This window comes from Phyllobates terribilis, unplaced genomic scaffold (genome assembly GCF_046119375.1).
Source record: "Phyllobates terribilis strain yellow unplaced genomic scaffold, ASM4611937v1 Scaffold_12__6_contigs__length_324123572, whole genome shotgun sequence".
Taxonomy (NCBI): Eukaryota; Metazoa; Chordata; class Amphibia; order Anura; family Dendrobatidae; genus Phyllobates; species Phyllobates terribilis.
The window spans coordinates 150,203,045-150,218,968 of record NW_027362772.1 but is presented as its reverse complement, the minus strand read 5'-3'; the positions used below and the strand labels follow the sequence as shown (position 1 = coordinate 150,218,968).

At 40.4% G+C, this 15,924-nt stretch overlaps 1 protein-coding gene across 3 annotated transcripts in view; it reads left to right on the top strand.

The window, feature by feature from the left end:
- The window catches only part of CD37 (CD37 molecule), a 139,590-nt gene that overhangs the window by 62,360 nt on the left and 61,306 nt on the right, over window positions 1–15,924 (top strand). For all 3 annotated transcript variants that reach the window (XM_073656377.1, XM_073656375.1, XM_073656376.1), the window contains 2 exons: window positions 1,207–1,331; window positions 13,049–13,123. In XM_073656377.1, the coding sequence (XP_073512478.1) occupies window positions 1,207–1,331; window positions 13,049–13,123 (200 nt within the window). The remainder of the gene's footprint in view (window positions 1–1,206; window positions 1,332–13,048; window positions 13,124–15,924) is intronic.

The window sequence follows — 15,924 nt, the reverse complement described above, 5'->3', positions numbered from 1 at the left end:
GGGAAGTTGTCGACAGATGTGTTGCTGATTCACAACAATGCTCCGACTTGTGAATCCTCACAGCACGCACAGTGTGCGCTGTTAGGATTCCCCAGTGTGATGCCGAGTGCAGGTGACCACAAATATGCACTTGTATTGAACGAGGCTGCGCATGTCCAATTGGCATGTGGCTGCAAATCGTATACATGTGGTCATACACCCACTCCCGACACTGGAGAATCCTGACTGCGAGCAGTGTGCACGCGGTAGGGTTCATAAGTCTGCAGTTGTATAAAGTGACTAAAGACTTGAACCTCAAACCTGGACAACCCCTTCAAGTCAATTTCCTTTTTTGTCAGATGGGCTCCCTAAAGATAAAATGATCACAATTTCTCTACCTACTAGGGCCCCCTATTATCAGTTGTAATCTATGGGGTAAATCTAGGACAAGTATCCAATTTCCATGCAGAATCTCAATAAAAGGAAAATTAATTGTCCACCATTGTCTATCTTTTTTTTTTATTAAATTTGTGTATTTTGGGCTAAAAATCTCTTTTGCATTTCAGTTTTATGAAAAATGTTGCACCATTTTTCATTTACAGGCTCTTTATTTCCCTACACGTTTAACTTTGATGTGGTCTGTGGTCATAAATCAGCTGAGAGGACCTCATGGAAAAACAGATAAAATTAGTTAGAAACTCTCCCAATGGGCCATCTGAACGAGCTCACTACTGGAGTCTCAGATAACTCATTCTGCAGCCAGCAATAGACAGTGTAACACAAAGGTGATAGAAGGCAAATGGTGCAAAACTTTTAATTAAACCCAATTAGAGAAATTATTTTTAGCCAAAAACACATGCATTTAAATGAGATTTTGTTTTTAAGTCCTTATGCAATTTCTTGATTCGCAGGCAGGTTCATTAAAGGTGACACTAGTTTGTTGCATAAAATAACAAGCTTTTAACACGTTATTCAATCATTAGATCCTATAGAGTAAGTGACCCAGGCAGAAATAAAACAGCTCAATTATAAAGTTCAGACATGAGAAAATAGAGACATAAGGATGAAGAAAGGGAATAAGGCCCTGTTCCAACTTGCAGGAATCTTTGTAGATTGATTCCCCCCAGGCTAGGGCTGAAATCTTCAGAAATAAAGCGGAATGATTCAGCTCGTAATATTTATGTAACCTGTTTCTCCCCTCTCACACTCCGTCTTTCCTCCCCTCAGGGTCTTCTACTCCTACCTTGAAGATTTGGTCCTATGTGTTCTCAGGAGTTGGGATCCTTACCATGTTGCTGGGATTTCTGGGCTGCCTCGGTTCATTAAAAGAGATCAAGTGTCTCCTTGGATTTGTAAGCAAACTTTTTTTCTGTTCACTCAGTGTACATAACATCTGAGTTGTTTGTCATAGGTTATTTATGTCATTGATGAATCCATAGAAAACCTAGTGAGAGTGAACGGGGTCATAAAGAACTAAAAGGAAGAACTAGTACACCTGACAGTAGAACAGCGCCACCATTATCTATAAACTTTGTCTTGTATTGTAGCAACGACTGAGCTGCAATATCAGACAAAATTTTTGTCCCAATTTTTTATTAAACAATCCATGTAAATTTAGGGATGACCCTGGTCAGGAAGGGGCAGGGTTTACATCATCCTCACCCAAAATTGACATACACACGTGGTCAAAATTGTTGGTACCCCTCTTTTAATGAAAGAAAAACCCACAATGGTCACAGAATTAACTTCAATCTGACAAAAGTAATAATAAATTAAAAATCTATGAATATGAACAACTGAAAGTCAGACATTGCTTTTCAACCCTGCTTCCACAGAATTTTAAAAAAAATGAAACTCACGACATAGGCCTGGACAGAAATGATGGTGCCCCTGAAAATAATGTAACAAAAGGGACATGTTAAATCAAGTTGTGTCCACTAATTAGCATCACCGGTGTCTACAATCTTGTAATCAGTCAGTGGGCCTGTATATAGGGCTACAGATAGTCACTGTGCTGTTTGGTGACATGGTGTGTACCACACTCAACATGGACCAGAGGAAGCAAAGGAAAGAGTTGTCTCAGGAGATTAGAAAGAAAAAAATAGACAAGCATATTAAAGGTAAAGGTTATAAGACCATCTCCAAGCAGCTTGATGTTCCTGTGACTACAGTTGCACATATTATTCAGAAATGAAAGATCCATGGGACTGTAGCCAACCTCCCTGGATGTGGCCGCCAGAGGAAAATTGATGACAAATCAAAGAGACAGATAATACGAATGGTAACAAAAGAACCCACTTTAAGCTCAAGGAACATCACTGTCAGATCGCACCATCTATCGTTGTTTGATCCAAAGTGGACTTTAGGGAAGACGACCAAGGAGAACACCATTGTTGAAAAAAAATCATAAAAAGCCAGACTGGAATTTGCCAAACTACATGTTGACAAGCCACAAAGCTTCTGGGAGAATGTCCTATGGACACATGAGACAAAAATGGAAGTTTTTGGCAAGGCACATCAGCTCTATGTTCACAGACGGAAAAATGAATTATATCTAGAAAAGAACACTGTCCCTATTGTGAAACATGGTAGAGGCTCTGTTATGTCCTGGGGCTGCTTTGCAGCATCTGGCACAGGATGTCTTGAATCTGTGCAGGGTACAATGAAATCTCAAGACTATCAAGGGATTCTAGAGAGAAATGTGCTGCCCAGTGTCAGAAAGCTTGGTCTCAGTCGCAGGTCATGGATCTTGCAACAGGATAATGACCCAAAACATACAGCTAAAAACACCCAAGAATGGCTAAGAGGAAAACATTGGACTATTCTGAAGTGGCCTTCTATGAGCCCTGACCTAAATCTTATTGGGCATCTTTGGAAAGAACTGAAACATGCCATCTGGAAAAGGCAACCATCAAACATGAGACAACTGGAGCAGTTTGCTCATGAGGAGTGGGCCAAAATTCCTGTCGGGAGGTGCAGAAGTCTCATTGACAGTTAGAGGAATCTTTTGATTACAGTGATTGCCTCAAAAGGTTGTTCAACAAAATATTAAGTTAAGAGTACCATCATTTCTGTCCAGGCCTATTTCATGAGTTTAATTTTTTTTAAATTCTGTGGAAGCAGGGTTGAGAAGCAATGTCTGACTTTCATTTGTTGATTTTCATAGATTTTCAATTTATTATTACTTTTGTCAGATTCAAGTTATTTCTGTGACCATTGTGTTTTTTTTTTCATTAAACGAGGGGTACCAACAATTTTGACCACGTGTGTATTGCCTGCTTAGGGTATTTGGGGGCAGACTTTAATTTCCTTTTTTTTATTAACAGGGTATTTGGTATGTATAAAATTAGCTCTCATCTACCTGTACAAAGTAAGTGTAGCTACCCTATAAGTTGAAATCTGACCCAGCATCATGACTAAGAATACAACCCCTGGCAAAAATTATGGAATCACCGGGCTCGGAGGATGTTCATTCAATTGTTTAATGTTGTTGAAAAAAAGCAGATCACAGACATGGCACAAAACTAAAGTCATTTCAAATGGCAACTTTAGGGCTTTAAGAAACACTAAAAGAAATTAAGATAAAAAATGTGGTACTCAGTAAGGGTAATTTTTTTCAGACCAAACAGAGGGAAAAAATTGTGGAATCACTCAATTCTGAGGAAAAAAATATGGAATCATGAAAAACAAACACACAAAAGAACTCTCCACTAGTATTTTGTTGCACCACCTCTGGCTTTAATAACAGCTTGCAGTCTCTGAGGCATGGACTTAATGAGTGACAAACAGTACTCTTCATCAATCTGGCTCCAACTTTCTCTGATTGCTGTTGCCAGATCAGCTTTGTAGGTTGGAGCCTTGCCATTGACTATTTTCTTCAACTTCCACCAAAGATTTTCGATTGGATTGAGATCCGGACTATTTGCAGGCCATGACATTGACCTTATGTGTCTTCTTTAAAGGAATGTTTTCACAGTTTTTGCTCTATAGCAGGATGCATTATCATCTTGAAAAATGATATCATCCCAAACATCCTTTCAATTGATGGGATAAGAAAACTGTCCAAAATATCAATGTAAACTTGGACATTTATTGAAGATGTAATGACAGCCATCTCCCCAGTGCCTTTACCTGACATCCATCCCCATATCATCAATGACTGTGGAAATTTGCATGTTCTCTTCATGCAGTCATCTTTATAAATCTCATTGGAACGGCACCAAACAAAAGTTCCAGCATCATCACGTTGCCCAATGCAGATTCGCTATTCATCACTGAATATGACTTTCATCCAGTCATCCACAGTCCACGATTGCTTTTCCTTAGCCCATTGTAACCTTGTTTTTTTCTGTTTAGATGTTAATGATGGCTTATGTTTAGCTTTTCTGTATGTAAATCCCATTTCCTTTAGGCGGTTTCTTACAGTTCAGTCACAGACATTGACTCCAGTTTCCTCCCATTCGTTCCTCATTTGTTTTGTTGTGCATTTCCTGTTTTGGAGACTTATTACTTTAAGTTTCCGGACTCGACGCTTTGATGTCTTCCTTGGTCTACCAGTATGTTTGCCTTTAACAACCTTCCCATGTTGTTTGCATTTGGTCCAGATTTTAGACACAGCTGACTGTGAACAACCAACATCTTTTGCAACATTGCATGATGATTTACCTTCTTTTAAGAGTTTGATAATCCTCTCCTTTGTTTCAATTGACATCTCTCGTGTTGGAGCCATGATTCATGTCAGTCCACTTGGTGAAACAACTCCCCATGGTGTGATCACTCCTTTTTAGATGCAGACTAACAAGCAGATCTAATTTGATGCAGGTGTTAGTTTTGGAAATGAAAATTTACAGGGTGATTCCATAATTTTTTCCTCAGAATTGAGTGATTCCGTAATTTTTTCCCTCTGCTTGGTCTGAAAAAAAATACTCTTACTGAGTACCACATTTTTAACCTTGATTTCTTTTAGTGTTTCTTAAAGCTCTAAAGTTGCCATTTGAAATGACTTTAGTTTTGTGCCATGTCTGTGATCTGCTTTTTTTCAACAACATTAAACAACTGAATGAACATCCTCCGAGCCCGGTGATTCCATAATTTTTGCCAGGGGTTGTATAAGCCAATCTAAAAACAGACACAAGTAGAAAGAGACACCCATCTGATGACTGCTGTTTCGGATTATTGCCTTTCATCAGGACAAAGCACAACTCCCAGATCACAAAATAAAGCCTCATTCAAATGTCCATTTTTTTCATTCGAGAAAAAGATAGACCTTTTTTTAATTAGTGTGCTAAATCTTATTTTTGTCTGTGTATGATATTACCATGAGTGAGGCATTTGTTTATCTTATATGTAAAAAAAAAAAAAAAAAAAAAAAAACAATTCCTACTTTCTCTTGCCCAGTGAAAAACATGGTTAGAACATGTAAGTGAAGCGCAGACATGTGAATGGGGCCTAACACATTATTGCATGTTCTTCTAGCTATATGTAAAACATGTAATGCCAAATTAATAAAAAGCATAAAGTACAATTTAAGGACGACTCCTGGAGAAGCTGGCAAATCTTACGGATACCACAGGTGCCTCCAAGCAAATCCTCGATTGCAGCAATCCCCGACCTTTTTTACTGCCATTCCAATGAGCCCCTACATCCAAAACTTCATACAGGTGGTGAAAAGGGGCCATGATTGGGGCGTGATCTGTCAGGTTATGACAATAACCCCTGTCTTCTGAAAGATGTTTTTAAAAAGTTTACAAAAGAAATTAAAGTTTCTAAATATGTGTTCCAACTACTGACTGTATGGCAAAAATGTAGTGTAACTTAGCCTATAAAAATATTATAGCAGTCCAAATGATAGCCGGCACTCACATCTTCTTAAAATAATTGCTTTATTAATCCAGTAGTATAAAAGACACAAAAAATGGTTGAACACGACAGCACAAAAATGAAAAACGCAGAAAAGAAATATCCACTGCGCTCCCAGGCAACATGTTTCAGACCTAGCTGGTATTGGCTTGACAAAGGACCATGCAGATCTGAAACATGTTGTCTGGGAGCGCAGCAGACATTTCTTTTATGCCTTTTTAATGTTTGTACTGTTGTGTTCAACCATTTTTTGTGCCTTTTATACTACTGGATTAATAAAGCAGTTCTTTTTAGAAAATGTGAGTGCTATCTTTCGACTGTTGCTATTACTGGAGTATTTTGCAGTGCACCCGGACAGGTGAAATGATAAAAAAATAGTGTATACTTTCAATTTCTGAAAGTTGCTGATAAGCTATATACTGCACACGCATTTAACTATAGAGCTTAAAACTTTATGGGATAAGGATTTAATAGTTTTGCATCAAATGCAGAGCCTAAAATCTACTTTCTCTAGACGTATGGAATTATCTAGCAACGTCGTATAGACAGGAATATAAAAAATGTTATTTCAGGAAGCACGTATTCCATGAACAGACAGAACAGTAATAATAAAATCATGGACACTTGGCAGTGGTAAAGACTCCCAACATCTGCTGTCAATACAGTCCCATGTATGTCGTAGATGTGACTGCAGCAGAAAAATATGGAGGCCATCTGTTTAGGTCAATTTCTAAATCAGCCTGTATGTAAACCTAATTTCCATGCAGTTACTTTAGGAAAAAAGTACTGGAGCCAAAAAAAACTTGTGTTCGGTCATCTGGAAGTCATTAAGAATTGTAACTAAGATTCATGGTATCTTGGGATTTGATTTGTAACCTTAAATCAAGTTTCAACCGTGTAACATGAAGTCAATTTTGAAAAGTCAGGGGATACCAAGGGCATTAATGCAGATCTAAGGGACTTGTTCCATATATATATATACATATATATATATATATATATATATATATATATATGCTTTCTGCTACTGCAAATGTCAGCTTTGGTGAACATGGAAGTGAATGTGTAAAGTCAATCTGGTCGTGATAGCCTTGCAGCTCTCAATAGGGCTTCTACTGACAGTCCGTCTAGAAGGTAGCAGAAGAACGCTGGCCGTCACCTTTTAACCCTCTACAAGGCTTTGGAATTTCACAGTGCTTCATTCCATGGAGTGGCTGCTGGCCAGTGGAGCGGGCTGGCAGAGGAGGGTTGTGTAAGCCAGGTAAAAAACAGAGAATTCAGAAAACAAAGGCAGAATCGCCAGACAAAAACACAGGTCAAAACAGTCCAAGGTCGGCAACTGAATAACCGACAGGATCAGGAGTGTGCTATAGGGACAGAACCAGGTCAGACATAAACTATAACTGGCAACTGCAGGCAGGTTGGGGTTTATACAGTGTGAGTCCAGCCCAAGATCTCTGCAGATCATCGGTAAGGTTTAATGTTTATGCCATGCATTTGCAGCTGTATATACAGAATATATTATTCACATTGGTTTCTCTGTCCAGAATGGATTTTAGAAATCAAATTTGACTAATTTAGACACACATACATACACTCCTCAACATTGAAATTGCAACATCAACAAAAATAAGGCAACCATATAGTGTACAGATGACTTTGCAGGACCTGGGTTAGGATAGAAAACAAAATGACTCAAGTGAAGGAAAGCCAAGCTTACCTTCTCTAAAAAATATATCTGTGCATGAGCATCTGCACTGATGGTACAAACTACTGTTCTTGCCTCCCTGCAGAATAGACTTCTATATAAGGACAGATATTTCTTCCGTTACACATTCTCTTTACAAGATCCCACTGTAAACAGGGTACTCGTCTGTTCCCGTAACCTATATTCTGGGTAGGCATTGCCTATGTTGATGCTATCTGACTCCTGATAACACAAGTGCTGGGCAGGTATCTGGCATTGGTTGCTAAACTCTTGTTTATGGAGGCAGTATAAATGATTGAATCTTAAATTGTCTGACAGTTAGAAGATGTGATAAATGATAGCATGTTCTGTGCATGGGTGTATTAACTTATTATAGTTCAAAGCAAGAAACTGAGCATCCAAACAGAGCAACTAATACAGCATTGCCCTTGAGCGCCGGGGAATATGTTGGCTCAGAAATCCTCATATTGAAAAACATTCTCCATATTGACCCACATTTTTAGTAAAAATCTTAACTCACAGTATTAAATACTAAGGAAGGAATATACTTGAAGGGGTTATCTGAGATTTTTTTTAACTATGGGCCTAAGAACTAACAGGTAGATAGTTGCTACCTACCTGCCTGTTATGCCCGGCTCCGATCTCTGCTGGAACAGAGCAGTTATAGACAGTGATTCAGCAGCTTCCGCTGATGTCACGTCGACAGGATAGTGGCTTCTCTACCGCTCTACTCCATTGATGGGGTGTGACTGCTGATTGACAGCCAGCACCCCACTGCCTAACTGCGGGAAGCCAGCGGCCCAGAAGAGATGCAGCTGCTCTGTCGTCAGCAGGAGCGGTCAATGAATGCTCTGTGCCAGCGCTGGGAAGAACAGGCAGGTAGTTAGCACGTACCTACCTGTTAGTTTTTAGGTACATTGTTAAAAAAATAATCTTGGATAACCTCTTTAAAGGAGGAAGATCAAGGATAGGAGTCATGTTCCACTAGTATCGACCTTTTCTTAAAATGTTCCTTTTTGACTAGTACCCCAGTTTAATCTTATTTGTAATGGTGACTGAAGACCGCAAAAAATCATTAATAATGTATGTAATATTTTAGGAAAAATACCAAAAATGACAGGCCGAAAACAGGTGGCTTAATTTACCTTCTGCAGAAAAGCAGAAGAGAGAAGTGACACCCTACACGTTTCATTATATAATTCATCACATTATTGTCCTCGGGTCTTGCACTCATTTTAAATGAATGAGCCTATTGTTCACGGTTCTCCATTGAGCTCGTTCTTGAGATACCATGAGCAGAAACTTCAAAAGAGACATTGTGTGAACATACCTGCCGGAAAAGAAAGTGGGGATTGGGTCTATTGTCTGTGCAGCAGGACGTGCAGGATTAATCAGCATCGAATCATTTCCTGATCTTTGGGTATAATGTGAGCAGAGACATATTCACACTAAAGCCACCCATACACTTTACATAGCTATCGGCCGAGCGAGGGTTCAGCCGGCGGCTCTCGCATCCAACTCTCCAATACACAGGGACACTTTCTCTGGAGTTGCTGCCAGATATCTCTAATTATGGCTGATCTCTCAGAGAACAGAAGGATCAACAATCCTAGGATCCTTATCTCCCCCCAACAATCATATTTTTTTGCACACCCATTGAAATGTATAGGTGATTCTCATCTGAACAATGGAGAAGACTAGCACGTTTCGATTTTTTTTTACATAGACCACGGGTATGCTGGAAAAATGTGAACTAACACATTGATTAACATTGGTCCGTGTGTGGACTAGTTTCCACATGGACACTAGTCCATGTGAAAAATTGTCGTTGTGAACATCTGAACACCACCCTAAGTTTATGTGCCTACGTTGAGTATTTGAACCCGATTTTTCGGCACAAAAAAAAGATTTTTGACAGGAAAAACGCTTTGTATAATACATGTTTTTTATGCATTTTGATTTGCATATTTGACACCTTTTTTCAATTATTTGAATGTTTAAAAAAAACGCTACAAAAATCCCAAAAGAATTGACATGGTGCAGATTTGATGGTTTAAATCCCCAAAAAAAGCAGCGTGTGCATGAGTTTTCAGAAATCCCATTTTCTTTTACTGTAAAACGCCTCATTTTTTACCCTTGAAAAGGTGGCAAAAAAGCAGTGTGTGAACAAGCCCTAAAGCTACAGTGTTTCATTTACAGATCACAATCCCTGGACTGACTGCAGACCCAATCCTGACCCCAATCTAATAGCCTCATATATGCCTATGAGGATAGTAGTCAGGAGACCAGCTGTAAGGCCACGGCTCCATTATCAGTATTTGGTCAGTATTCAGTCAGTATTTTTTTTCAGGAATGGTTTCTATTATACCTTTTCTCTGATTGTTCCTCACCTGGTTTTGTCTCCCACTCCTGAGAAAAAAAAACTGTCCGAATACAGACCAAATACTGATAGTGGGGCCGTGGCCTTAGTCTGGGGATGGTGGTTCACTCCATATGAATGCAGCCTTGCTCGTATATAGAGTATACACACGTGGTCAAAATTGTTGGTACCCCTCTTTTAATGAAAGAAAAACCCACAATGGTCACAGAAATAACTTGAATCTGACAAAAGTAATAATAAATTAAAAATCTATGAAAATGAACAAATGAAAGTCAGACATTGCTTTTCAACCCTGCTTCCTCAGAATTTAAAAAAAATTAAACTCATGAAATCGGCCTGGTCAGAAATGATTGTACTCTTAACTTAATATTTTGTTGAACAACCTTTTGAGGCAATCACTGCAATCAAACGATTCCTGTAACTGTCAGTGAGACTTCTGCACCTCTCAACAGGTATTTTGGCCCACTCCACATGAGCAAACTGCTCCAGTTGTCTCGTGTTTGAAGGTTGCCTTCTCCAGACGGCATGTTTCAGCTCTTTCCAAAGATGCTCGATAGGATTTAGGTCAAGGCTCATAGAAGGCCACTTCAGAATAGTCCAATGTTTTCCTCTTAGCCATTCTTGGGTGTTTTTAGCTGTATGTTCTGGGTCATTATCCTGTTGCAAGATCTGCGACTGAGACCAAGCTTTCTGACACTGGGCAGCACATTTCTCTCTAGAATCCCTTGATAGTCTTGAGATTTCATTGTACCCTGAAAAGATTCAAGACACCCTGTGCCAGATGCAGCAAAACAGCCCCAGAACATAACAGAGCTTCCTCCATGTTTCACAGTAGGGACAGTGTTCTTTTCTTGATATGCTTCATTTTTCCGTCTGTGAACATAGAGCTGATGTGCCTTGCCAAAAACTTCCTTTTTTGTCTCATCTGTCCATAGGACATTCTCCCGGAAGCTTTGTTGCTTGTCAACATGTAGTTTGGCAAATTCCAGTCTGGCTTTTTTATGATTTTTTTTCAACAATGGTGTTCTCCTTGGTCGTCTCCCATGAAGTCCACTTTGGATCAAACAACGACGGATGGTGCGATCTGACACTGATGTTCCTTGAGCTTGAAGTTCACCTTTAATCTCTTTAGAAGTTATCCTGGGCTCTTTTGTTACCATTTGTATTATCCGTCTCTTTCATTTGTCATCAATTTTCCTCCTGCGGCCATGTCCAGGGAGGTTGGCTACAGTCCCATGGATCTTACATTTCTGAATAATTTGTGCAACTGTAGTCACAGGAACATCAAGCTGCTTGGACGTGGTATTATAACCTTTACCATGTTTGTCTATAATTTTCTTTCTAATCTCCTGAGACAACTCTTTCCTTTGCTTCCTCTGGTCCATGTTGAGTGTGGTACACACCATGTCACCAAACAGCACAGTGAGTATCTGTAGCCCTATATACAGGCCCACTGACTGATTACAAGATTGTAGACACCTGTGATGCTAATTAGTGGACACAACTTGATTTAACATGTCCCTTTTGTCACATTATTTTCAGGGGTACCATCATTTCTGTCCAGGCCTATTTCATGAGTTACATTTTTTTTTAAATTCTGTGGAAGCAGGGTTGAAAAGCAATGTCTGACTTTCATTTGCTCATTTTCATAGATTTTCAATTTATTATTACTTTTGTCAGATTCAAGTTATTTCTGTGACCATTGTGGGTTTTTCTTTCATTAAACGAGGGGTACCAACAATTTTGACCACATGTGTACATACAAACCTATATGAATGATTTCATAATTCCAGCTTATTGCTTAAATATCATCAAAATGGGAAGGAAAATTCTTTTCTATATCTGTGAAAAAATGTATAACACAGGGAACACCCTAAGAACCACCAGCAGCCAGCAAATCTATACAGAATTACTCGTCCTTCTTGATTGGCAGAACAGAAGGCGTTAGTCATAATTTCCTTCCAGGGCAACGGCTGTTTTTCTACATTGTGACTCTGTGCACCTGGTGATTATAAAACACTGCATACATAAAAGCATTTAATGAGCTAGAAACACCATAGCTTATCAATACATGGTACATGGAGAATTATTTTCTCAGAGAAAATTTAAAGATTTATTCTAGGAATGAGTAAATCAATTTTCAAATAAATGGAATTTTATGAAATTTTATAAAAAATTTGCAATTACCAGCAAATTCGAAAAATTTGGCGTGAATTGCCAAAAACGTGTCCGCAACCATTTTACACATTGCCCAAGATTGCATCAGTCATAGAAGGTTTATGTGACCTCATGCGCGACTGTGCCAGCTTATGTTATCAGTGTTCTGCATAGAAAGGTCTGCCTGATCACAAATGACTAAGATGGATAATTTTTGGAAGTTAAAATGGATAATTTTTGGAAGTTTTTTTCTTTAAGAAACAACACAAAACATGAAAATTCCATAAGTGTGCTGTTATTAAATGAGCTGTTGGTTACTTCTGGGTTACCATCCGTTTTTATATTGAGATATCTTTTACATTACTAAGGATGCCTTTGTGTTAAAGAGTTTGAAAGGGATTAGATATAGTCCTAGGAGACCTCCAAGTGTTACACATATCTTTACAGGGCAATTGGAAGTTTTTCAGGATTGCGGTTCGATTAGCTGCAAATCAAATTTTTTTAAAGCAATTTTTGAACTTGGCAAATTTGAATTTCAAAGTATTTGATAATTTCTTATGTATGCCATTTATAAAAGATTCTACCAATCGTTTGAAAACCACTCTGTTCTCAGTTATCATCAGCCACATTCTTCTTCTTTCTTAATGGATTAGACAGCATCAGCAAGGCAGCACAATAATTTTTTACAGAAAAAAAACAAACCTGAAATCGTAACTAGATATAGATTTGTTTTATACAAGGGGTGGGTGGGCTTAGGTAAATGAATGCAATAGAATGTAGAAACTTTGGAGAATTTATTGACAAATCGAACAGTTTTTTATATATTTTAGATTTTTGGAAATATTTCAATAATTTAATTCCAAAGAAAGCAAATTATAGTACTGATATGTTCATATTGTTGCTGGGCTAATTGCAGATTTACAGTACTGTTATTGGTAATGACTTTTCCTATTCTTTTTTTACAGTATTTTGCATTCCTTCTTCTGCTATTTGCTGCTCAGATTACTGTGGGTGTGCTGATATACACACAGCGGTCCCCCGTAAGTACTAACATATACTCAATGACGGTCTAGATATTATTGAAAGCTGTTTTAAGATCTCATTCAGATGTCCATTTTTCACATATGAGTTCTAACTGTGGTTTTCATGGATAGAACACTTACCTATTAACGTCTATGGGCATGTTCACATGTGATTTTATTTTGCAGTCATGTCTGTTTTTTTTATCTAATTTCAAGATCTATTCCATCAGTGGAAAAAAATGAATAGCACTCGTATACCATCTGAATGCTGTCCATTTGTTTTACTGTTTAATGTATAAGAGAAGCTTGTGAAATTTTTGGGGGGTTTGCATTCAAGAAAATGTTTTTCACTCTGAAGCTAAAAGTGGACACGCAGGCCAAAAATGGATGAAATTGATAAAAAATTGATCCTTTTTTTAACAGTTTAATGCAAAATTTTATTTAAAGCAACTTCCTGATATAATGTTATTATTAAAACCTCCAAAAATTGAATTTCCCAAATTGTCTATGGGTTCAATTGTCAGAATAGATTGAAAGTTAAAGGGAAGCTGTCAGCAGGTTTTTGATGTTTAATCTGAGAGCAGCAAGATGTAGGGACACAGACTTTGATTACAGGGATGTGTCACTTATTAGGCTGTGTGCTGTCGTTTCAGTACAATCAGTGTTTTATCAGCAGGAGATAATCTGTAAAGGACTAGATGTCCTGTGCAGGTCAGTTCAGCTAATCTGTGTAACCACGCCCCCACCAGTGATTGGCAGTTTGTTGACAGTGTAAACAGGAAGCTGCCAATCAGGGGTGTGGGCGGGGTTAAACACAGCTTATCATTCTGACCACTGCTCCATCTACAGCAGAGAAAACTGTGATTTTATCAAAACTGCACCAAGCAGCCCAGTAAGTGACACATCACTGGAATCAGAGTCTCTGCCTCTACTCTCAGATTCCATAGCAAAAACCTACTGACAAATTCCCTTTAAAGGAATTTTTAAAAAAATTGTGGTCTAGTTACCCTCCTTAGGCCCAGTGCTGTTGCTCCCGGTGTCTGTAATTGTCTGCAGCTCTGACATCCTGTCGATGGCACTGCAGCCAATCAGTGAGCTCAGTGGCCCTGAGCGCCTTGTGCCATCAACCCAGGCAGATCCATCAACCTCAGTTATTGGCTGTAGTCCTATGGGTGTGACGTCAGCGCTGCAGACAATAACAAACTACGGGAACAACCGCAGAGACTCAGCCCTGGGTCTGGGGAGGGGGAATACACTACAGTTTGTTTGTTCTTAAACCAACTGCACATGGGAGAAACTGTAAAACCCCTTTAATAATGATTATGACAGCAGAAATGTGATGATATCTGTTACGCACACGCCCGGACTGACTGGCGTGAGCATGATTAGTGATCCCACTGGACCATGAACCGAGGAGTGCCTGGAGGGGCGTAACTAAGTATCAACTCGGTCCGACCAAGGTCACACGGCGGCTCAGTCGACTCCGTGAACCAGGGAGGAACCGAGCAGAGGGACCAGGTGCTACTCCAGGTCAGACCCCGGTCACAACTGTTGACCCACACCGTGGAATGCAGGAACAGGCAGGTTAGGCTGGCATACAGACTGGTGGGTACTGGCAGGCACGGCTGGTATGCAGACAGGTGGATATTGGCAGGCACGGCTGTTATGCAGACAGGTGGGCACTGGCAGGCACGGCTGGCATGCAGACAGGTGGGCACTGGCAGGCACGGCTGACATGCAGACAGGCGGGTACTGTCAGGTAGGAACGCAGGCAGGATAGGGACCAGTACAGACTGGGACACAGGAACGGAGCCGCAGGTGCGGTAGACAAGCAGAGCAGAGCAAAACCCGCAGATGCGGTATACAAGCAGAGCAGAGCAAAACCCGCAGATGCGGTAGACAAGCAGAGCAGAGCAAAACCCGCAGGTGCGGTAGACAAGCAGAGCAGAGCAAAACCCGCAGGTGCGGTAGACAAGCAGAGCAGAGCAAAACCCGCAGGTGCGGTACACAAGCAGAGCAGAACAAAACCCGCAAATGCGGTAGACAAGCAGAGCAGAGCAAAACCCGCAGATGCGGTAGACAAGCAGAGCAGAGCAAAACCCGCAGGTGCGGTAGACAAGCAGAGCAGAGCAAAACCCACAGATGCGGTAGACAAGCAGAGCAAAACCCGCAGATGCGGTAGACAAGCAGAGCGGAGCAAAACCCGCAGGTGCGGTATACAAGCAGAGCAGAGCGCAAAACCCGCAGGTGCGGTAGACAAGCAGAGCAGAGCAAAACCCGCAGGTGCGGTAGACAAGCAGAGCAGAGCAAAACCCGCAGGTGCGGTAAACAAGCAGAGCAGAGCAAAACCTGCAGGTGCGGTGAACAAGCTGAGCAGAGCGAAACCGCAGGTGCGGTGAACAAGCTGAGCAGAGGGAAACCACAGGTGCGGTGAACAAGCAGAGCAGAGCGAAACCGCCGGTGCGGTGAACAAGCAGAGTGGAGCAGAGCGAAACCGCTGGTGCGGTGGACAAGCAGACCGGAGCGAAACCACAGGTGCGGTGGACAAGCAGAGCAAAGCAAAACCGCAGGTGCGGTGAACAAGCAGAGCAGAGTGAAACCTCAGGTGCGGTGAACAAGAAGAGCAGAGCGAAACCGCAGGTGCTATGAACAAGCAGAGCAGAGCGAAACCGCAGGTGCAGTGAACAATCAGAACCAGATACACACAAGGTACAAGGTATGAAGTAGTAAGTGTACACAAAACTCACAAACAGAAGTTCAGAGACAACGAGTTGGAGTTAGGTGCAGGTTCAGACACTGCAGGAAAAGGGAAGGTCCGG